The 25,734-nt window shown below is 37.1% G+C and overlaps 1 protein-coding gene across 6 annotated transcripts in view; it reads left to right on the top strand.

Moving 5' to 3' along the window:
- LOC115216604 (hypoxanthine-guanine phosphoribosyltransferase) overlaps positions 1-11,289 on the top strand; it is a 34,457-nt gene extending 23,168 nt beyond the window's left edge. For 4 of the 6 annotated variants that reach the window (XM_036506425.1, XM_036506426.1, XM_036506423.1 and 1 more), the window contains 4 exons: positions 3,447-3,547; positions 6,190-6,236; positions 6,969-7,045; positions 10,563-11,236. In XM_036506425.1, the coding sequence (XP_036362318.1) occupies positions 3,447-3,547; positions 6,190-6,236; positions 6,969-7,045; positions 10,563-10,616 (279 nt within the window). In that variant the 3' untranslated portion in view covers positions 10,617-11,236. Of the gene's footprint in view, positions 1-3,446; positions 3,548-6,189; positions 6,237-6,968; positions 7,046-10,562 lie in introns of all 6 variants that reach the window. The other 2 variants (XM_036506422.1, XM_029786077.2) reach the window with 2 other exon arrangements.
- Positions 11,290-25,734: the final 14,445 nt, after the last annotated feature.

Genomic DNA, 25,734 nt, shown 5'->3' with positions numbered 1-25,734 from the left:
ATTTCCAGAATTTTTTTAGAAATTTTTTTGTTGGAAAAGGACTTACAAATGTAAATATTCGTATGGGAAGTTGACTCATTTAATGTCAGAATACAGAAAAAATGTAATGAAGTAGTCTTTTATTTATGCTGAGTGGTATAATGCTTACTTTTACTGTATAAATTTACTAAAACCATTAAATGGTTAACTACTTTTTGAAGTTTGACATTCATGCTGGTAATCACGGTCTGAGCCATATTTTACATTGCTTTGAGTTTCTACCCATAGCAATGGAACCCAGCAATTCCTTAAATAGATCAGTTTTTCTCTACTTAGGGAGTCTAGCTTGCATTTGCACCAGGAAGCTATTTGCTTGCTTTCACTACGTTACGGCACAATGAAACTTCTCACTGCTGATATCGCCACTATCAGGTCTTACTGCATCTAACATCAACATCATAATTCATCCTTGCGCATGTAAACTCACTAAGTGAATATGACTTAGCATTCCTACAGAAACCTTCATTTACCTTATACGATGTTTAATGTCATTTCATATTCATGTTGAATTATGCTGCAATCTTATGTTCTCTTCATAGAACACTTGTAATGTATGTATTAGCAGTTCTTTTGGTATAGCAGATTTTTGCTATTCTTGTTTATGTCTCCTCGTAGAAGTGTATATTCTAACGAGTCGCTTCTTAAATTTCACACCTCTCTTGTTCAATAAACACTGAGTTAAACTTGCAAAGCTCTTTATTTTGGTTGGTTACCAAACTATCAGTTTGGTCTCCCAGCTAAAACAGTAATGACAAATTTTTAAGTTTGTTTGACATTTTATAAGTGTGAAAGGGATTAAAATTTCAATACTCTGTATCAAAGGTTCCGACAAGAATAGGCAGAAAATCAGAGCTTGAGACAAGACACTTTCGACCAATCAGAATTCTGTTTACATAATCAGTTTGATCAGTCACCTTCCTGTGTTGATTGAGTAAAGTGTCATCCAAGCTGATGTTCATTGGTAATTAAACTTATTTTGCAACACTTGTGCATATTTATCAGCTTTGTTTTTGTTGATAAGAATTATCAAAAACTTTTCTTGTGATCGTGATTTGAGATGACATACAGAAGTATGCTAAAGATTGGATATAATCTCTTGTGGGCAAGAAATATAAAATAAAGTTTATTATAAACAACACAAACACCTCGCAATTTAATATCTGTCAATGTGACACCTGTTAAGCAGAAATTATTTTTATTTAATGAAAATTTAATAAAATCTAATCATAAGTAAGTGAAATTATGCTAAATACAACTAAGACCTTTTCTACCTGGCCATACTGGCAATTCTGAAAACTTTTGGGTGTGAATTTTACGTGAGTAGAAGCTTTTTTTTTTAACAATTTTTATCTTGAAAATCACCTGCATAAATTACACAGGTGCACAAATTACATGGGTTTTTACAGTAATTTTAAGTTAAATATATTTCCCCATTGTTAGATATGTTTAAAGCAGAATATTGGAAACGAATGACAGTGACATTCATTTACAACTATCATGTGCTGTCAAGAAAAAGGAGACACAAAATCACACACTCTCATGCATGTATGTTCCATACATACAGACGTGTGTGTGATAGTGAGTACGTGTATATTTGTCTCTTCTTGTCTTGATATTGCATGAAGCAAAAGGTAAAAATTTGCAGATGTCCTGTAACATGAGAATCAAAGGTGTGCCAGATAGTGTAGTAGAGATAATTGAGAAATCATTGGTGAGAAGTATATTCAGAATGATGCTGGCAAGCTCACCATGGATTTAGAAGACGAGAAAATGACATGGAAATGCTATTAGGAGAGGCTAGCTGAATATAAAGAATTCCTAGGATAAAGCAGGCCTACCTCCTGATGATACAGCAATGTGGTAGATAAAGCAATTAAGGATGTGAAGTGTGGGAAACGTGTGACTCCATCTGGAATATTTGCAGAGATGTTCAAAATATTTGGTGAGTTAGCTAATCCAGTTATATAAGGTGTCATATCCAATAACAGACATTGCAGTATGGTTGTAAACTGCTACAAAATCAAAGGAGATGCCTTAACGAGAGGAAACAACAGAGGAACCAAACTACTGGGTTAGATTATGAAAGTCATGGAGAGCGTCATAGCTGAATTGACCCATGATATAAAACTCAGGTGTGATGCCATTTGGCTTTGTGCCCAAAGTAAGTACCACAGGTGCAATCTTCCTTGTGATGAAACTGCAAGAGAAATACCTAAATAAGATTAAATCACTATTCCTGGCATTCATTGTCTTTGAGAAAGTACTTGACATGTTGCCATGTTCAGTAATTTGGTGGTCAATAAAGAAACTAAGCATATGTGAATGGCTTGTGAGGGCTGTACAAGCAATGTGCAAAGATGCAGTAAGAGTCAACACTTTCAGTGATAAATTAACATGAAAATAGGAGTCCATCAACGCTTAGTCTTCAACCCTCTTCTATTCATCACATTCCTACAAGCCATCACAGAGGAGTTTAAAACTGGTTGTCCATGAGAACTCCTATATGTTGATGATCAAGTTTTCATAGTAGAATCTTCAGTGGAATTAAAGGAGGAAATGGAAGCTAAACCTACAATCATGAGGTCTTAAGGTAAACTTAGCAGGAAAGAAGACAGGACCCTAGTATCTTCAAGGTCTTGCTTGATATGCAGAAAAAGTGTAGGCATAAACTCCGTACGCTATACTCAATATAAGCTATGGACACGTAAGCGGTGTAGTGGAACCACAGGTAGACTAACAGGGAGTGAATTTTTATCTGTGAAGGATGCACAGGAGCAGTATATACTATGAGCAAACTAGAAGTAGATTCTCTTAAATGCATTGATGACTCACTAGGAGTAGATGATAGCTTTTATTTTCTTGGAGACATAATAAGCAGGAGAGATCGTTACTCCAAAGTATAGTAGCCATGGTAAAAAGAGGCTGGAAAAGTTCAGGAAGCTGCTACCACTAACAACAAGCATCTCATTCAGTTCAATGTTAAATTAACATTTTAAAAAATGAACATTCTCATCTTTTGAACAGTCCTAGTTATGTCAACGGACATGTTTTGATTTTCTTGGACCTTTTCAATGATCAATAGACGGAGGTTCTTCCATATGTGAGAACAAGAGAGAAATAAAAAAGAAATTTTTAGATATATTTTATTGTATATATTTTCAGATATAAAGATCTATTTTCTTCAACCCATCATTTTCTGTCATTGACTATTAATATTAACTTTCTTTTGTAAGATGAAAATGTAGCATTTTCTAAAGAAACTGCTTGCATTGCATATGCTTGATATAAAATCGAATATGTCTTCCTTATTTCCAGTTTCATCTCTATTATTTCTTTCTATATTTGTCATTCAAATATTTCTTACGCTTTAATGGTCATCAGTAGCTTATTAAATCTCTATTTCACAGTGTGTTCTCGTAGTAGAAGATATTATAGATACTGGTGGAACTATGATCAAACTAAAGGAATTGCTTGCTAAGCATGAACCAAAGTGTGTTAAAGTAGCCAGGTAAATATTTTTATTCTCAAAAGTGCTTTTGTAAATTTTAGTTCATCATTTCAATTTCCTTTTTTAAAACAATTCTACTGATCCCAGAATGAATAGATTACACAAGTCTGCATGATTTTTGATGTTTAAATGTCTACATAACTTTTTAGGATAATTTTTAATGCTGATTTCAGATATGTTATTAGTTTTTCTCCATTAGGTCTAGTTTTTCTGTAATGAAGCTTTGATTTTTTTCTGTATTATGGTACCAGAAAATCAGATGACAGTAATTATCTGATTTATTTTGCTGAACAAAATAGATTACTATAAACCAATGCTCACCTAATATTAGTAAAAGTAAAATAGCAGCCAATCAAACAGTTGTTGGCAACTCTGATGGATGATGTGACCTTGAAATGCTGTGTACATGATTGCTAACTGACGCTTTAGTGTTGTTTTAGTAGTTTCAGAAATCAGTTGTGATATTTACGTATAAACTCCATTTAAAATGTGTACATATAGATGTAAGTGCGTGAACAATCCAGTCATATTCTGCTGCATTTGTGACAGATATGTTGTCATTAAGCAGGGGCAAAATATAACTGATCTTGTAACAAGTCTATACTTTGCTTATTTTGGTGTTCAACTCGGTTATGAAAACAAACCTTGGGCTTCACGGAAGGGCTGACACTCTGGAAAGCTGGTAGGAAAGATGAAATGCATTTTGGAATACCAATGGCATGGTGAGAGCCAAGTAACCACGCTGTTGATTGTTATTTCTGCATTACTAAAGTTGATAGGTACAGTGCAAAAAATGAACATAAGATAGTGTATCGTAGTATTCCCTTGGTTATACGGCCTATTGCACATGGGGTTATCATTCGAGTTCCTGTCCACACATTTGCTTTGAAGAATGTTACATCAGATTGTGATGAAGAAGATAAATGTGAAGGTGATGACTACACTCCTGACAAAGTCAAAAGTTATTTACAAAGGAAGGGCTCACTGATTTGGTGAGAGATTTGAACCTACCGAAGGATGCAGTGGAACTTCTTGGTTCTAGGCTAACAACGAAAAAGCTTTTGTTACCGGGGAACCTTCTCTTGGTACCATCACAGGAAACACGAGTTGTTACCATTCTTTGCTCAGGATGAATCTGGTGTTTTGCCGTAATATTCCAAACCTGCTAAACTATTTTGAGATTGAAAGCAATCCCTTAGAACAGAGGCTATTCATTGATTCCTCCAAAAAGCGTTTGAAGGCTGTCTTGATAAACAAAGGAAATAAGTCTTCATCCGTTCCAGTGGCACATTCTGTACAACTAAAGGAGACATATAAAATGAACTTTTGTTAAATATAAAGTATGCAGAATACCGCTGGCAAGTGTGCAGAAATTTCAAAATTATAGGCATGCTTTTAGGCCAGCAGGCAGGCTACACAAAATTGTTTCTTATGTGAATGGGACAGCAGAGTTAATGGTTAAAAACTGGCCACAAAGAAGTTTGTTACCTGGAGGCAAAAACATTATGCATAAGCCCTTGATTGAACCTACAAAAGTATTGCTATCACCATTGCACATCAAACTGAGTTTGATGAAACAGTTCATTAAATCTTTGCCTGCAGATGGACCATGCTTGCAGTATCTCTCAAAAAGATTCCCAAATATAACCAGGGAGAAAATTAAAGCAGGAATATTTGTTAGTCCAGATTATGGGAAATCTATGAGCGAATTTCAAAAACAGGCATGGGTGAGCTTCAAATGTGTTATCAAGAATTTTGGGGAAACAATAAGTGTTCAAATTACAAAGTCATAGCTGATACTATGTTGCAAAGTTAAAAAAAACTTGGGTGCAACATGAATATATTTTTCTAAGCTAGTAAGATGCTTTTACATTTTGCTGGTGCAATTGTTTTTACAGTTGAGTGCACTTATTTCCACTAATCAGCTAACAATAGTAAGAAAAGCAATGGTTGAACTAACCTTTGGTGAAAAGCATTTTTATGACTTTTATCTTTTTTTTTTCCATACGGTATGTTTAGTGTGTCCTTCTTGTTTGAAAATAGTAAGGAATGATTTTAGGGTGATTTGCCTGCTATTTTTAGCAACTCAAGTGTCTATTAAGGTTCCCAAATTGGTTGTACAATTGGTTGTTAGTTGAATAAACTAGAACTCAATGAATTTGTACTTTGACCTAGGGTCAAATATAGTGCATCTACGTTCATTTTAATCATAGATGTATTTGTCGTTGAGAATTTGGATAATGATATCTCTTCTTTAAATCATTTTGTATACTTGTATAATATACCTTTCCTTGACATTGGGTCTCCAGCTTCCTAACAAAAGCAATGATACCTATGTCTGTCTAGTTGTGAATGACTATTTCTAACTGAAACACTACATTGCTTGCTCTGTATAGATAGCTTTTGCAAATGAAATAAAAAGATTCTAATAAACTTCTTCTGTTCCCGTCAACAAATTTATTGAACAACTTAAAGCTGTTCAATAAATCTTTTCACAAATAGACAGTTAAGATGCCATCAATTTACACTTGTTTACATTGGAACATAATTTAAACTTTAATTTCTTTATTCTGAATTTGTTAAATGACTAATCATAGCAATTCTTTCTTTCTTTTTTTTTTTTTGTGTGTTAATACTTCTAGCTTGTTGGTGAAGCGAAGTGCTCGCAATTGTGGATATAAACCTGACTGTGAGTAATTCACCCCATTATCTTTTGTAATGAATTTTTTTGATAGTCAGTAAAAATCACTTTCTTACCTTCATGAGTTCTGGATTTTCCTTCACTTTCTTCTAACCTGACTTCATGTTAGCAAGAGAAGGAACTCAGACTATAAAAGACTATTAATGTGATTTAGCATAGTTAATTGAAGTAAGTAGGAATGTGTTTGATTAGATTTATAAAATGATATAATGTTGAAAAATAGACTGTTTGTCTGAAATTAAATTTACTATTTAATAATGAAGTGGAAGTTGTCTGATACTTTGACTTCAAATTTATAGTGCTTAATAATTCAATAGGCCTAAGTTTTCAAAAATGCCAAATTTCATAGGAAAGAGTTTTTGATGATTGTTTAAATTCAAGCAATTAATCTAAGTTTATATTTCTGAATTGAAACTTAGCTTCAGACTAATGTGCATGGACTGTAAATATTTGTAAATTATGAGATTTAGTAAAGTAAATTTCTCTTCTCTTTCATGTTCACAATGGAAGAAGAATGATTTCTCTTTAATTATTTAGTTAGAGATAATTATAAATGAAATACTATCATTTTTTTCAGTGTTTATATTTTCATTGTTTTGTTATATTAGTGATAATTGCAATGATTAATCCCCTTCCTCATTTTTTGTTTTCTTTACATCAGGTTATACAGTATCCATATGAAATGTGTTTTATTTATTTATTTGTAATTATGTCTTACAGTTACAGGCTTTGAAATCCCTGATGAGTTTGTAGTTGGATATGCTCTTGATTATAATGAGCATTTTAGAGATTTGAGTGTAAGTATTTCTAATATATTAATAGTTCAGTCATTCTGCATTCTATTCTGCTTTTGAAAATTTTTGAATATTGAAATCAATATGGATTATTTTTCTACTGCAGTGAAAAGAAATATGCATTTGTATGTTTGTGTGAGAGAGAATAAAAATTCTATTTTACATCTTTTAGTTTGACAAAGTCTTTTTTTGACAGGGTCCACACTCTTTTATGTTCAAAATTGTCTGTGAGAATTGATAATATAGTGTGGTTCTTCCCATAAATAATTTAAGTTTCTGTATGAATATATTGCCAGATTTACATTGACAGAGGTGTTTATGTTGATGAGGGCTACTAATATATAATACTGACCAACATTGAAAGCAAACTAGCAGAATGGAGGATTGTTTCATCAGAATAGGTATGGGAGGAATTAGTGATTTGTTATAAAGGATCAGCCAATGAGGAAATTTGAATTCAAGTGTTGTAATCCAGAAAAGGAATTTGTTTAGGGAGTTTGTGTACTTACCTTTTATGTAAAGTATATGACTATTTATGTGTCGCGTAAGAGGTGAAATTCAAAGATAAGTTAATAAAGGGAAGAAGGGTAATATTTATGCCCTTTGCAACTCCTCCCAAACAAGTAAGAATGATGCAATTAATGTTTGATTTGATTTGTAGGTCAATGTTCAAGAGAATTGTAGTTCCGGAGAAGGACCACATGTGTGTTTGTATGGGGAAAGTGAGGCAGTTAGATACTCACACTTATCTCTGATCTTCATAAAGACACCCTCTAATCTCAATTTTATTAAATTACAACTGTCTCTACACCTATGACATCCTATCACCAGTATTCAGTCATGACTACCTACTCTGACAGCCAATTAATTATAACTGGCAACAAATGTCCTTCACCCTTTGACAAATAGTAAGCAGGTGATCAAAACCATATTCTGAGGTATGACTCTCATATACCTCACATAACCAAAGCTTATCACTCAAATCCCAAACTAGTTTACTTAGATACACTGTAGCAGTACACATTGGTAGAAGGGATGTGTGACTTTTTTTTTTCAAAGTATTGAAAAAATATCTCACCTCTGCCAAATGCCTCTTATTTATTATCACAACTCTTGCAAAAATACCATTCAAAGGCATCTTTTACTTTACCCTTCATAAAGCAAAAATAGTCTTCATGCATTGCACTGACTGCAAGTTCTCCCTGCACTAAAATAGTAACTGGACCGTTTGATGCCTTACCAAAAGAATCTACCAATGTTGTACACAGCAAAACATCCATTCACAACAAGGAAAAGCTAAGGAAAATATTCACTGGCAACAATCAACAGAAATTTATTACTTGATGGTCCTTAAAAATCAATTTGTATGCAGTCAAAAGAGTGCATACATCTGATGAACTGATGTGGGTTTTGAATAATAGTATCAGGGGACTCTGTAAATGTATTGCATGTCATCCACTAAAATGAAAGATTTAGAAACAAAATGTGCCAATCAACCTTGTCATGCTAAGCTAGCAGAGAATTGGGGAATTTTAAAAGATATGTAACAGAATAGTATGAGTTCTGATCTTCTGTATGATACTTTCTCATTGATTTCTGATCAGTTATTAAGGGAAATCGTCTGCCTAACAAAAAGTAGTGTCACCTTTTGATAACCTCAGATATTTCATAAGCCTTTTTCTCTACCTAACAATGCTTTTTCTCAAGGGAACTGTATCAAGAAAAGAGTGCTACAGGCCTGCCATCTTGATTAATTGTAGTTCTAATGGCAGCCTCTGAAATGACTATTTTTAAGTCATTAATAAGAGGTTATATTTTTTTTCAGAAAAGTGAGAAACTCATTGGGAAAAATAAGCAAACACAAGTTATTTGAGATAAGGATTGTTTATTAGCAGGTTCAGGCATGGTTTTTTTTTTATTTTTCAGCTGACTTAAATAGGAGTGACTTGTGACACAATTCAATACGGCTAATTTGATAACTTAGAATGCAGACAGATTTAATTGATAATTTACATTCATTGTTGTTCACTGACATGAATTCTGTCATCAACTTTCTATGATTTAGATAGCTTCTTTTTTTTTTATTATGTTCCTCTGTGGTATTACCATGTTTATTGCTGTATATGCTTTCCAACTCATTTCCACAAACATCATTATCTACAATTCAGTGGAAACACAATGCTACTTATTTGTACGATTGAAATGAAGAATTAATGCCATAATAGCATGTACTACATTAATCAATAATAACTTTCTTGTAAAATGTTTTGTTAACCAAGTCATCTGAGTAAGGTGAGTTTATTAATAATTTAGGAGTAATCTACTACTTTCCTTTTGCTGTTACTGTTAACAAATGACTTGGCTTAATAATGTCTTCTCTGAACATTCTGTTTATTTCTGATCAAATAAAATTGGCATCAGATAATTTAAATTTCCAGGTTTAATATCTGGTGAAAGGGTAGAGATAAATCTGGGTAGATCAATTTTAAGTGAGTCCAGATCTCCAATTCCATTTTTTGGTGGGGGCATCAAATTGAATTTTGGTATTCTTTCTCATCACTTGCTGAGTGTGGAAGAAGGAGCAGAACCTGCGACTTAGGCAGGCCCTCCAAGAGAGGTGAGATTGATGCCATTAATATTCCATTTGAGCTATTGCAGGTCAACATCTGCAAGACAACAGTTAGTGTAAGGAAAGGGGAGTTGGATGCACCAAGAGTGAAAATAGGTGGAGAGGCAAGTGGATTTTTGTAGGGCCACTGAACTGATTGGTACTCCATTACAAAAGGACACACTTAAGCCTCTGGTACACACCTATGTACCCAGTTGGGTGGCCCTTCTCTGGATGTGATCTAGGGTGTTAGCTGTTGGAGGATGAAATATTTTCTGAACCTAAAAAGAAAAGCTTGTCACTTGTTCTTAGCTATGCTAAGTATGTGTTTCATCAGAAGAAATATCAAGAATAGCCTCTAAGCTGCGGTTGTGTAGCACATACAAGTGTTTGCCAAACAGGCAAGCTTTTACTTCTAAGTTTTGTTCACAGTATTTCTTGGTGTAGTCAATCAGTATAATATCATTTTTTAGCCAACAACCTTAGAGCATGCGCAATTAGTTTACAGATGAAATTTTTTAAACTGTGTGTCAAGGAGTTCTTTTAGAGAAGTTCTGTGAACTTCTAAGTCAATGTTAAAATTTTAAATTAGTTTTCTAATTAGAACCTTTTGTGTTTAATAAATGTGTGCTGCAAATATTTCTATTCTGTCCTTCAGCAGATGAAAATGAAATAAAAAAAAAAAACTTTTCAAAATTGGTTGAATTTATTTATTCATTGTAATTACAATTATTCTGTTAAATTCTTAGCTTATACTGCATGTTCTTTTGTTGAATATCATATTTCATTGTACCACTAAAATCTGATACTTTTATTAACAATAAAAGATGTTTTTACTTTATATTGTTTTGAATATTATATTAAAAATATGCTGAATTAAACATTCATATATATTATATTTTATATTTATAGCATATTTGTGTGATTAATGAAAATGGAAAGAAAAAATATGCTGTGGCATCCTAAAAATCTGAGACAGCCTATCTCAGATGTGAAATGAATCTGACTTTTTTTTTGTCAAAAGACATTTAACACCTAGTGACAAAATATATTAAAATCTTATTTTTCCAATTACTTTCCTGATTTTATTTATTTTTTTTTTCAATAAATTTTTGAGAAATATTAACTTAATCTATATTCTTCTATCTTATCTAATTACATCTGAGTAATGATCTCAGTTACTCTTATTATTTAGTTTCTCATTTTACATTGTTTATTAGTTAAGAGGAAAAAAAACTGCATTTAGTCAAAAGTGAGATTGTAACATTACATTTTTTTCATTCATTAAATTAATTTTCTTCATACAACACTTTTTATTTTCATGCAGCCATTTGTGACTAACAAAAAAATATTTTGAGTTGATACTGATCCTCATGTAATGAAATCTTGGTTTGATAATAAACTGCACAACTGTTTATGTTTGTTAATTTGGTATTCATTTATATTAGATAAAAATCAGATGTCTTCCCTTGAATTGTAGATTGTTCAATAGTTTGTAGTGGACAGGTATAAAGATGATGGAAATCGAAACCAATTGTTGTAATTTCAGAAAATACTTGAAATAAATATCAGCAAACATATTCTTACAAATACACTCTGTTGAAATAAATGGTAATAAAATTTTTATTCTTTTCTGACAGTCTTGTATTTTGTTTTGATTCCATACATTTGATATCTCATATAATTTCATCAGAAATAAAATCTTTATTAGTTTCGGAAAGTGGATTCTAGCCCATTAAAATCTACAAAAGTCTTTTCAGTAATTAGTATTTTTTTAAACCTTGAACACAATAAGCCATGATTATTTAAATTGTATTCTTTAAAACTCATTAATGTTATAGTATAAAAATCTATTCTATTAACCAAATTCATTTTAGTTTTGTAATTGACAAATTGTTGTTGGAACTTTCTCAAAGCATTTCCTCTAACCACTAACATTTCTGGGAAGGACATCTGACTGAAAGCTCTTTTGGTAAAGAGGTGCAGGTGTGGCTGTGTGGTAAAAAGCTTGCTTCCAAACCACATGATACTTTGGGCAAGTGTCTTCTACTATAGCCTCAGGCCAACCAAAGCCTTGCAAGTGGAATTGGTAGATAGAAACTGAAAGAAGCCCATTGTATATATGTATATGTGTTTATCCCCTCATCACCACTTGACAACCAGTGTTGGTGTGTTTACGTCTCCATAACTTAGCAGTTCAGCTAAAGAGACTGATAAAATAAGTACTGGGCTCAAGAAATAAGTCTTGGGGTTGATTTGTTCAACTACAACTGTTCAAGGTGGTGCTTCAGCATGACCACAGTCAAATGACTGAAACAAATAAATTAATAAATGTTCCAATTTGGAGATTTATATATGCCGCATTTGAATAGGAAAATAGATTTAACAAACAAATCATTTTTATCTTTACAATAGTTGTACTTAAAGTGAACAAACTGAAATCTACTGTTGCCCCAATGTTTTTACGCTTTTTCTTTTAAAGAAATTACATGATTTAAAGGCTATTTTATGAATATTGATTATTGGCTTGATTATTGCTATAATTTTGATCAGGATAAAATAACTTATAGTGATTGAAATATAATTCTAATACCAAACTGATTACAGGTTTCTTTGAATATTATTTTAACTTTCTTTTTGGCATAAGATGTGTGAAGTTTTTTATCTATTCTGTGTGCACTTACTTGCCTACATATTTGTTAGTATTACTCTTAGTCTTTCATCACTTGACACAAAAGACAGATCAAAACTTATGTCTTAAGACAGGCTGGATACATTTTACTATTCCACAGTCACTAAAGAGGTTAGAGTCCCTTTTATTTCTTAGCCTCACCTGGCCCCCATGCCGGTGGCATGTAAAAAGCACCATCTGACCGTGGCCGTTTGCCAGCCCTGTCTGGCACATAAAAAGCACCCACTACACTCACGGAGTGGTTGGCGTTAGGAAGGGCATCCAGCCGTAGAAACATTGCTAGATCAGACTGGGCCTGGTGCAGCCTCCTGGCTTCCCAGATCCCCGGTCGAACCGTCCAACCCATGCTAGCATGGAGAACGGACGTTAAATGATGATGATGATTTGGAACTTATTACCTCTTCCATGAATTATCTATAGTGTTACTTAGATGAGGTGGGGAGGGGGGCATCAGAGGTTAGATATTGTCAGCTGCTTTAGTGGATAGTACCTATGGAAGAGGAAGATATAGGATGATATGGCAAAAAGATACAGAAATTACAAGTGATGACAACAATTAACAACATGCTGCATAGCATAGAGTATGCTAACAAGAGGAGTAGTTGAGGTGCTCCTCCTGCCTCTTCTTTGGTCCCCTTTAACTTCTTTTACAGCTTTCACTTCCTGTTTCGTTATCCTCTTCCCCCATGAAACTTTTCTTTATCACTTTCTCATACCCCATCCACTCTTATTCATCTTTATAGTACTGGATTCCTCCCATTCCTCTTTCTACTCTTTCTCATTAACCCTTGATGCTACCCTTTCCCTGCCCCTTCCATTCTTCTGTCTCTCAGCAGTGGCTCCTCTGTTATTTTCATCATCTCTCCTATTCTCCTTTCAGCTGTGATTCTTTAGTCTTGCCAGTACAAGGCAACCTCACTAGTGCTGGCACCACTAAAAGGCATCTAGTATTTTTTGCTAAATGGTTGATATTAGAAAGGACATCCAACTGCAGGAACCATGTCAAATCTGAGTCATTGGAGCATGATGCAGTTCTGACTTGGAATCCAGCTGAGCTGCCTAACCCTTTTCAGCATGAAAGGTAGATATAAAATGATGATGATATATTTCCACTTGCAAAGTTTTGATCAGCTCAATCTATGTTAAAAAGCATTTACACAATGGGACCAGTTGCAAAATAATCTTAAAAACACAGCCTACTCAGATAAGATGTATTGATTTTCAAAAAAGAGAAAAAGAATTTTCTTTAATATCTGAGTTTTTTTTTTTTTTTTTTTTTTTGGAGGGTGGTGGATCTTGGCTGGCATGGGTTGGATAAGTCACTTGTTCACATTCCTTTACCAGCTTGCACACAACCAGAGAGAAAATCTGGTTGTCTTATTGTGTATTTTTTTCCATAGGTTTTTGGGCTGCCTTTGCATTCACTTGAAATGTGGATTGGCATTATAAAGAAGGTTCCTCTTTCAATACTAGAGTTTCATCTCTGTTCCTTCCTTGTTAAAATAGATTTAGTTTAGCTTTTGTTGTTGTGTTTAATTTGGGAAGATATGATTTATATTCTAGAACAGTGGTTCTCAATATTTTTCCATTCTTAACTACTTCCTAAACCTAATCTATCTCAGTTTACAAAGACTGTCAAAAATCAATTTTAATAATGCATACTTTTTTTTACAAAGGAATTGTTACAAACAAAATATTCTAATAATGTGCTTGAATCTTGCTTCTGCTGTTTGATTGCGCTGTAACTTAGAGTTTTTCCTGTAATGTAATGTCAACATCAACTGCATTTATTTGTCCCAGATGGATCCACCACCAAACTGGGAATGCTTGACTTATGTAAGTCATAGTTTCATAAGGAGTAAAATAGGAATAAATGCTGTAAGATAAACATGTACAACTAATTTCACTATATGCAGTATTCAGGTGTTACCAAATATATTCAGAAAAATTGTTAAATACTATTATTTCTGTATAATTGGCTGGTGTCTTTTAATGAACTATTTTTATGTTTGTACTAATTTCAATTAGTACAAAGAATAAAATATGAGGGTTAATGCTTGTCAACACTGAAAAAGTGAGATGGCCTGTGATTAATAATCTGTTCCTAGATCATCATTTTATATGATATCAATATGATGCTTCCTTGCTTGAATTTGGTGAAGGTGAGGTATCAGGGTATAACTTCAAGGCACAAAAAGGTGGATAAAGAGAGAATAGGGACAGAGGATCTTGGATGGATAGGTTTGTGAGAGTGAAAGAGTAACATGTTTAAAGATGAATGGAAAATAAAGGCGGTGGTGATATTCAGTAGTGAATATCAGTTTTTTGCCAGCAGGAAGGTGAAGGAAATAGTGGGTGAAGAAGGAGATAAAACTAGATAAATGAAAAATAGTGAGGGTGAGAGGGGTGCATAGATACAGTGCAGAGGTGGAAAAAGGGAATGATAAAGGTATTGGGGATGATTGATGGCGACATTAAAGGATGTACATGGTAAAGGGACATTCAATGGAAAATAAAGTAGTTAAGGCAGAGATTGAAAATGTTTGAATGGTTAACAAATGGAAGTGGTTTTAAGAAGAGGGATAACAGGTATCACAAAAGTAGATATGGAATATGTGCAATTCTACTCTCATATAATTACAGTACTTGAGTAAATAGGGCTCTAGTTAGATGGATGTTAGGAAGGTGAATTGTGGGGAAGGCATGAAAGAGACAGATAGGCATAAACAATATGCTTTTAGGACCATTTTTTGTTGAGATGCATTGGTTTTTTTCAAGTACAGCAAATTGCCAATCATCTGGTTTATCATCTCTTCCATAAGGCCCAGCATCCTGAAGTTAATCTTTACTACCTCAGCTTTTGTCTTCCTAGGTTTCTCTCTTTCACAGGACCTATCCACTTTCAGTGATTGGCATGTCTTTATACAGCTGTCCACATCGCATGACCACAACAGTACATTTCTCACTTGCACACTACATCTGATAAATTTTATGCTCAACTTTTTCTCTTATGTTTGCACTTCATTGTACATGTTCACTGATGTTGCACATCAGCCGTGCAAGCTATTTTCATTTATTTCTAGTTTTCACATGTTCTCTGCATTACAGCCTACATTTCACTTTCATGTACTATTGCTATTCATATGGAAGCTTCACACAATCTAATTTTCACTCTGAAGGAGAGACTTTTTGTGATCAACAGAGGTAATAGGTGTCTGAACCTTTTCCATCTAGTTGTTATTCTAAGAACTATACTTTCAAAATGTTCTTTTATACTGCTTATTAGATTACAGAAATTACCTCTAAGGGCTCTTTTGATTATTTAAGAAAATGTATTTCTCGTTGTGCATTTTCCACAACGACTACTCTCTCTCTCTCTCTCTCTGTTAATCTTGTGATTTTACTGCACCCTGTATATGTCCATAGTTTGCACTGGGTACATTGTATGGAATTTCAGACATATTGACACTCTAAATACCACTGATCTCTTTCTCACTTCCTAACCCAGCCTCTGCCATCATCATCTCTACACCAAGCAGGTCATCTGATCACTACTTTAGCAAAGTAGTTAAGACAGAAAACAGACTACAAAGTTTGTAGTAAGTCACCCACCTCTACAAACTGGATAGTTTTCACTCTACATTACCAGCCCTAAATATCTATCATCCAAATTGTAAAGACTGCTTCTGAGCAGCTCATTGCTTTCCTAAACAAGCTGAGTGGCTAAGAACAAATGTTCTTCATGAAAGCAACATAGGTTACTGCTTTTTCAGTAACTGACTGAAATTTAGAATTCTTCCATATCCTGAGTATGATGGTTGTGAACTGATAGCAAAGATCTTGGAAATTTGTAGTGCTAAATTATTTCTTCGACCCACTTATAGATTGCATTAAGGTTTTGCTGTAGGTTTGCAGTAGTAGTGGGGGGTTCTTTATTACCTGAAATTCATTAGTTTCATCAGCAAAGCTAATGAGTGGTTGTTTGTATAAATGGGGCTTGTCAGACAGAGTCACCACAAACTGCACTGGGCTGTCTGTAGGTGCTGTTGTTGAAGTTAAAAAAATTATTTTGTATAACCAGAAAAAAGTCATTTTATCAGTGCACCAAGGAACTTAATTTATGTCTTCAAATGTGGCAGGTGTAGTGGTGACTACATAGGTCAAATGAGCTTGACCTTGAGGGACAGAATGACTGTACACAGGCAACAGGTTTGGGACCCCACAATGAGGAAAATTCCTATAAGTAAACACCTAGATGAATGTCCCTCTTTATCAATGCACTGGAAACGCTTCAGCCCAAGTCCAATTAAATAAGGAAAATATGTTTATCAAAAAATATAAATCACAACTGAATATAGGATATAAAACAAGAATTTATTCATGGAAGACAGCCAGGGACAACATATATAAATCAAAAGTTTAAGTAACAGGCTTCCTCGGGGATTCAAAACCCTAAATTCAAACTACTGTACAACAACATACCTTCTCAAACATCAGTTGCCCATGTCACCCCAGACTGAGCCAATGAGATTGTTCTCTGGTCAAATCCTGGAACCTTAAGACAAATAAACACTGAGTTAACCAAACTAGTGGCCTTTTAAGGGAATTAAATAACGCTAGATGACTATCAGGAAAAGGCAAGTTACCAAGTTCTTTGACTTAAGCAGAAAATCACCCAGCCAGAGCATTGGACTTCTACTGATCAAGAACAAGGAATCAAAATGTTCAACCCACACATAAGTGACCACGAAAAGAAAATGACTCTCTCCAGACACAACAGAATATGCTTCAACACATGAACTCACATAAAGAATCTTGCAAACCAAATCCAAAAACGAAACATTTTAAACTGTTACCAGCAAAACCATTCATGCACTATAACAGAAAGTGTAAAAACGTTTTTCTTCCTCTCCATTAATTTCTCTTACTCTTTTTAAAAACTTTGTATCTAATTGTTAATATAATTCAATGTTTCTGAACTTTCAATCATGTATGACTGTTATGAACTTCATTGAACATTTGATCTCATATTACTGTCTATCTCTGTGAAACCTGCTAAACATGTAATTTTCAACTCTCCCAAACCTTTTTCTTATTTACTATTTTTATTTTTAACATTGATAAACAAAAAATTGTCATAACCAGTTTGACATTTGAATAAGTCTATTACAAAATTTTATAGTGACATGTTTTGAAATTTAGGTGCATTTTGAAACCTCAAAACAAATTCTCCTATATTCTTTCCTGTGTGGGAATACACTTCTTCTCCCTACCCACCCTCTCTTTCTCTCTCTCTTTATATATATATCTATATATATATATATGTAGGCACAGGTGTGGCTGCTTAGTTAGAAGTTTGCTTCTCAAGCACATTGTTCCAGGTCTAGTCCCACTGTGTGACACATTGAGCAATGTCTTCTACTACACCCCCAGGCCAACCAAAGCCTTATGAGTGGATTTGAAAGACAGAAACTGAAAAGAAGCCCATCGTATATATATTCTTTTATTCTTTTACTTGTTCCAGCCATTTGACTGCGGCCATGCTGGAGCACCACCAGTAGTTGAGCAAATAAACCCCAGGACTTGTTCTTTGTAAGCCTAGTACTTATTCTATTGGTCTCTTTTGCCAAATCACTAAGTTATGGGGATGTGAACACACCAACCTCGATTGTCAAGTGATGGTGGTGGGGACAAACACAGACACACATACACATATATATAAAACAGGCTTCTTTCAGTTTCTGTCTACCAAATCCACTCACAAGGCTTTGGTCAGCCTGAGGCTATAGTAGAAGACACTTGCCCAAGGTGCCACGCAGCAGGACTGAACCTGGAACCATGTGGTTGGTAAACAAGCTACTTACCACACAGCCACTCTTATACTTTTTTGTCCTCCACCACCATTTGATAACTGGTTTTGATTTGTTTATGTTCCCGTAACTTAACAGTTTGGCAATAGTAACTGACAGAATAAGTACTAAACTTGAAAGAAGTACTGGGATTGATTGATACTCTTGAAGATCATACTCCAGCATGTCCACAGTTGAATGTCTGAAACAAGACATATCATCATCATCATCATCATTTTACATCCATTTTATATGCTAGTATGGTGTTGTATAGTGAAACTATATACCCAACTCAGTAAAAAGTGGTAGGCACCAGCCATTATAAATAGACCAGTAGCCAGTCGTCAAAGAAGGGTCCAGAGCCAAAGAGTCGAGAGTCAACATTTGTAGTCGGTGTCTATCAGCGATAATAAGACAGAAGTTAGTGTATTACAATTCCAGTATGAAGAGATACAATGGTATCCGATGACTAGTAACTACAGTTCTATATTTAAGAGATGAGGAATTATGTACATTATTTACACGTTTCGGCTGATATACCCTCCAGCCTTCATCAGGTGTCTTGGGGAAATTTTCGAACCTGGGTTCCTAAGGTATTTTTTGATGTTTTTGTTATTGTTAATTATTATTATTATCATTCAGGTCACTTCCTGGAATCGAACTCGGGGTTAGCCCACACTCTTAACCACTATGCCATATGCCTGTGGGCAATTATGGAGTGAATTTTAGGGCTTATAAATCTAATATTTTCCTATCCTTCCTCAATACCGGTTCCCATATGCTATTCATATTTGTACTTGGTCTGCTTGGGAAATTGTTGTGTCCTAGCATATGTGCCCCTGTGGGATGAAGTTAAAATGATAGACAGAGAACACCACTGGAAAATACAAAAAACTAAAAGAAGCAGCACATAATAATAATAGTAATAATAATAATAATAATAATAATAATAATAATATCATCAAAAAATACCTTAGGAATGAGAACCCAGGTTTGAAATTTCCCCAAGACACCTGATGAAGGCTCGAGGGTATATCAGCCAAAACGTATTAACAACAAACAAAATGAGTACAAATATCTGTCAAATGTAAATAATGGGCTAGTAACTATTTTGGCTACTAGCGTAAAACAGCAACTACAGTACACATAGCACATCACACCAGTGGGAGGAACCCATTTTACAACACATGTCGAACAGTTTATCAGGAGCTGGCCAGCTGAAGAGTTGCCCAGGCTCCATGTCTGTTTTGGCATGGTCTCTATGGCTGGATGCCCTTCCTAACACCAACCACTTTACAGAGTGTACTGGGTGCTTTAAATGCAGCACCAGCACAGGTGTTTTTTGTCTTTATGCTGACTATGAAAACATACTAAATGGTTTAGCATTGATGTCTGTCACTCCAAGAAAGGACCTGGTGTGAGTTGTTTCACTTCACTGTGACTTAATTTCAGGTGTCTTATATGTTACACCAGGCACATAGAGAATATATCCTCTTGCGCTAAAAACCACAACTGACCCATGAACTAACAACACACACTCTATGTATGTGTGTTCGATTTTGTTTATGTACTTTGAGCTACTTCTAATTCGTATTTGAAGTTTTTCTGTGGCATGAAATGGGACATCACAGCAGATGATGTTTAAACTCTTTAGCATATAGTTATAGTTGGCAATATGGCTTGCAGTGGGCCTTGTTAGGTATGTGACATTGATAAGTCAAAGCAATGACCAAACATTGATGTCCGTCACTCCAAGAAAGGACCTGATGTGAGTTGTCTCGCTTGACTGTGACTTACTTTCAGGTGCTTTTTACACCAGGCGCATAAAGAATATATTCTCTGAAGCCTAAAAACCGCAACCAACCTATGAACTAACAACGCACATACCCTGTGTATGTGTGTTCGATTTTGTTATAATCATCATCATCATCGTTTAACGTCCGTTTTTCATGCTAGCATGGGTTGGACGGTTCGACAGGGGTCTGGGAAGCCAGAAGGCTGCACCAGCCTCCAGTCTGATCTGGCAGTGTTTCTACAGCTGGATGCCCTTCCTAACGCCAACCACTCTGTGAGTGTAGTGGGTGCCTTTTACATGCCAGGCGAGGCTGGCAGTGGCCACGATCGGTTGGTGCTTTTTACCTACCACCGGCATGGAAGCCAGTCAAGGTGGCACTAGCATCGGCCATGTTCGGATGGTGCTTTTTATGTTCCACCGGCACAGGGACCACAACAACAATTTCCATTGATTTTTGATGTTGATGTACTTGACTCAATAGGTCTCCTCAAGCACAGGGTCGAAATGGTGTTTCTTTACTTGCCACCTGCACAGGAGTCAGTTCAGCGGCACTGGCAATGGCCGGGTGCCAGTCATCGAATTTGGTTCGATTTCACTTGCTCCAACAGGTCTTCGCAAGCAGAGTTTAGTGTCCATTGAAGGGAGGTTGGCATGGGTGCCAGTCGTCGAATGTGGTTCGATTTCGATTTCACTTGCCTCAACAGGTCTTCGCAAGCAGTTTTGTGTCCAAAGAAGGAAAGGTATGCATAAGTGGGCTGGCTACATCCTTGGCAAAGGCCACAGGTTATGGACTCACTTGTCCTGCCAGGTCTTCTCACGCATAGCATATTTCCATGCTTTAGAGTGTCTTCTTTTTCGGAGATAAGAAATACTGTGCTAAGAAGCTTGCTTCCCAGCTACATGGTTCCATGTTCAGTCTCACTGTGTAGCACTTTGGGCCAGTGTCTTTGGACTGACCAAAGCCTTGTGAGTGGATTTGGTAGATAGAAACTGAGAGAAGCCCATTGTGTATATATATATAATTATATACATACATAAGTATATCATCATCATTTAACGTCTGCTGGCATGGGTTGAACAGTTTGACTGAAAACTGGTAAGTTGGTGGGGTAGCACCAGGTTCCAATCTAATTTGGCAAGGTTTCTACAAATGGATGCCCTTCCTAATACTAACCACTCTGAAAGTGTAGTAGGTGTTTTTTTACATGTCACCGGCATGAGTGCCATTGACCTGACACCAGCATTGGCCATGACTATGGTCTCGCTTGGCTTGATAGGTCTACACAAGCATGGTGTATCACCAAAGATCTTGGTCACCTGTCACTGTTTCTATGAAGCCCAACACTGTTTTTTTATGTGCCAGTCAGACAGCACTGGCATCGGCCACAACTATAATTCCACTCAGTCTGACAGGTCTTCACAAGCATAACACATTGTCCAACAATTGAAGAGTACTTTCAATGGGCCAGTTATATGACATGACTACAATCTCACTTCTCAAGTGTGGCATATCGCCAAAGGTCTCAGTCACTTGTCATTGCCTCTATGAGGCCCAACATTTGAAGATCGTGCTTCACTACCTCATCCCATGTCTTCCTGGGTCTACTTTTTCCACAAGTTCCCTCCACTGTTAGAGTGTGATACTTCTTCACGCACCTGTCCTCATCCATACATATCACATGATAATACCAGCAGAGTCGTATCTCTTACACACCACATCTGATGTTTTTATGTCCAACATTTCTCTCAGGGCACTTACATTCTGTCGTGCATGCATACTGACATTACATACCCAGCAGAGAATACTAGCTTCGTTTCTTACAAGCCTGTGCATGTCCTCACAGCCCATGTTTCTCTGCAAGAAGTATGCCCACACCACCTACTCCATCACTGTTACCTTCCCAGAAGATTTTATACCTATCTGTCTTACCTGTGAGGAATCTGGCTGAAGCTCCTCTCCAACATACATCAATGCACCTCCATTCAAGCAGCTCTACAATTTCATGGAAAACGGACGTTAAATGATAATATTTAATAACGAACCATGTAATTCACACTCTCGAAAATTTCTGTAAAATGTTGGGAGTAGGTAAAATTTCCAAGGCTTCCACTTCACCCCACCCACCCAGTTTTCTGGATTGCAAAAGGGTTTTGTAGCATATTAGGTGGTCACTGGAATTCATTAAGAAAAAAAAAATTCCAATGATTCCAGGATATTGGGGGAGGGGTTCCAGTTTCCCACTACTTTTTTCAAAAACAAAGTAAAGGATTTGCAGCATATTAGAAGGTCAGGGTACTTGATTCCACACAAAAAAATCTGATTTTTATTTTTTTACCCTTAGTGAAAATCGTGCGGGTGAAATGATCAATGGGGTGGGGGTGAAATTTCTGTGGCTTCCACCTCACCCAACCCCGTTTTCAGACCTCAAAAAGGGTTTTGTAGCATATTAGGTCACAGGAATTCATTCAATGAAAAAAAAATTTTTTCCAATGATTCCAGGATGGGCGTGGTCACCCCCTTCCTTCCGAACCAAAATAAGAAATTTGCAGCATATTAAGTGAGGGTAATTGACTTCATGCAAAAAACCCAATTTTTTTTCTTATTGAAAATCGTGCAGGTGTTAATATAAAAATTTATCCCCAAAAGATCACCTGACTGATTGGCACGACGTTTTTGGTGGTTAACGCATCGACGTCGGAATTCCCTCCCTGTCCATTTGTCTTCTGCAACCGTCAACTTGTAGCTGTTGGTCATATTAGTTAGTCTCAGAGTATTTGTGAAGGCCACAAACACAATACTAGGCGAGTCGTTGTTTTTCTGGATTGAGAGGACACAGCTCTGCTATAACGGACAAGGGATTAGAATGCCATTGAAAAGAATTGTAAAATAAATTCAAGCTGAGCCATCCAGCAGGAGACCTAGGGGTAGACCAAGAACGAGATGGTTGGATAATAGTTTCAGTCACCGTTGGGAATCTAGTCAGGAAGTCTAATGACAGCTGCTTTTGATAGTATCCTACAGAGATGTCTGAAGACTCTGTTCTACAAACTTCCCTAGAAAAATTAGTGGAGAAGACGGATGGATTCTCTAAAGAAAATAACAAGAGATAGAGAGTGTATTTCTTTATTCACCATAAGGTTGAGAAAAAGAGGGGACAGACAAAACAAACGTTGGGGTCAGGGTATCGAATGAGACGAAATGTATGAATAAACAAACAATTAAAATATATACAATTAAATGAGAATGAGTGAATAACAAAAAATGAAGCGGAGGACGCGGTTAACCCCACAAACCACATACTCACACTGAAGACTTTGCTTTCTGCTTTTTTACATTCTCAATTAAACAGGTTCTTTCACTTGCAACATACTTGCTATATACTTCCATCTTTTACGAAACACACTTTGCGACAGGCATTTCTTCTCCAGCCTTATTTTCCGTTTCATGTGGAAAACGAAAAAGTTGATTAGCTCGAGACTGGAGATAAACATGCCTGTTGCAATTCCTTTTACTCTCGTCTTCCACACTACTTCTTTCGCTATAGCAACTACCGAGAGACAACAGGCTCGCTCCTCCCTATTCAGGGAGGTCGGCGGAACTATCTTCATTACAGATTCGCTCGACAGTTGTACACTTCTCGAATGCGACAGCAGGTGTTCGACATAAGCCCAGAGTTCAGTCACCTTGGGGCATTGCACAATCGCGTGCGGGACAGTTTCACTGTCCCTCTCACATCTTGCACAAACCGGCGAAGGTGCACACCCATGTCTAAAGAGCTTATCTCGAACCGGTAAAGCTTCTCTGTAACATTGCCAGGCCAGGGACTTTTGGTAATTATCCATAGGCCCTGGACCGAATGTTCTTTGGAACAGGCTGGCCAGTTGATTTTCGGCGAAGCCCAGAGTTTCTCCTAGGACGTCGTCACACTTAAACTCTACTAACCCTCTATAGAAGAACGAGGTAGTACCCTCGCCACCAGCGTTGCCCGACTGGGAGAGAAGCATGAGTGCCTGATGGCACTCTACATTCCACACGCCCAACCTCGGTCTACACTTGATCCATGGGTTCAGTTCGTTAAACGATATGAATTGTAGAAATAACAGCTTTACGAACGGAGACCACACCTGCTCACTGTCCAGGTAAATCCAGAGGTGCCTAAGCCTGAGCGCATGTCTGCGCATTTTTAGCCACGGCATCCCTTCAGCGGCTATTGGCAGCAAATAGAGCGCCTTACAAGAGGTCTGCTGCCCCTCCACAAAAAGCGAAAGAGCATGCGTTCCAGTTTGTTCAGCCACGAATCAGGGCAAGGCACGACGGTCAGGCGGTAAGTGATTACAGAGGTGATAAACACCACTGCAACCTCCGCCCTCCCTTTCAAGGACAGCTTCCGCTCAGACCATGTCTGAGTTAGGAGAGCCACCTTTCTCGCCACCTCGCTCCAGTTCTCTATCTGGAGATCTGGACCTAACCAGATTCCAAGCATTTTCACTGGTCCTTCCGTCCAACGACGCTGTCTGAAGTCATCGACTTGCCCCTCCAGGTGCGGAGTTGCAAGCCGAGCGATTTATCCCGGTTGACTTTCACTTCTGCCACCGCTTCATAGTCCCTTAAGGCCTCACCCACCCACTGTAGGTGCTCGACTCGGGAAACGATGACGGTGATGTCGTCTGCATACACCGAAGCTGACTTTCCACACCCTAGATCTTGCGGAGTGCCTCTCATAGTTTCCAACCTCCTCAGCAACGGCTCGAGGGCCAAAACATAGAGAAGCGGGGAGAGACGACACCCTTGACGTACCGAACGTTCAATGCTGAACGGCTCCCAAAGGAAACCATTTACCCGAACTACCGATTCGATGTTGCTGTATAAAGCGATGATCCATCCGCGGAAGGTCGGGCCGAAGCCAGCTGCCGCGAGGACCGCCGCCAGATACTGATGGTCCACCCTATCAAATGCTTTCGATTGGTCCAAGTGGACCATAGCCCCACCCTTGCCAGGAATCCTATTTACCCTTTCTAAGGCATAGCATAGAAAGTGGAGATTGTCGTGGTTGGTCCTTCCAGGGATGGCGCAAGTTTGTGCCTCGCCAACAAGTTCACTCATGACCCGCGCCAACCTTTTTGCTAAGACCTTGGCCAAAATCTTCAACTCTGCGTTAAGCAGAGTGATGGGCCGAAAATTATCAATTAAATCCCCCTTGTTTGGGTCCTTTCTTAACAGCGCTACCACCCCTCGGCTCAGACTTAGGAATTCTCCTGTTCTGCTGCCAGTTGGTGTACACGCATGCATGTAGGTGCTCAAACAAGTCTGGCATGCTACTATAGAGTTCGTAAGGCAGACCATCGAGTCCCGGCAATTTGTCCCCGCCGCAGTCTGCCAACATATCCTCAACTTCTTTGGCTGTGATCGGCACCTCACAAGATTCCGCGTCCGGCCCCGATAGACGTGGCGAACCGTCTAGGAAGTCTACGAGCTTCTCCCCGCGCTCCTTCCGAATAGCTGGGCGAAATGATCATGAAACACCTTGCACATCTCCTCGGGTTCGTTTACTAATCGACCATTTGGGCCAGTCAAGGATCGAATGGTTGAGTTGTTGCCATGCTGGCCCTCTACCACCCGGCTGCGTTGATCCCTTCCTGTCTCATTGCACGGATCTTAGCCCTGACAATGCACCCTTCATGTTTAGCTTTGAGATGTTGGTCGAGTGCTAACCTCGCCGCTAACACTTTCGATGCACTGCCTTCTCT

Source organism: Octopus sinensis, linkage group LG10, assembly GCF_006345805.1.
Source record: "Octopus sinensis linkage group LG10, ASM634580v1, whole genome shotgun sequence".
Taxonomy (NCBI): domain Eukaryota; kingdom Metazoa; phylum Mollusca; class Cephalopoda; order Octopoda; family Octopodidae; genus Octopus; species Octopus sinensis.
Note: the sequence above shows the minus strand (reverse complement) of the source record. Positions and strands in the feature narration are given on the sequence as shown.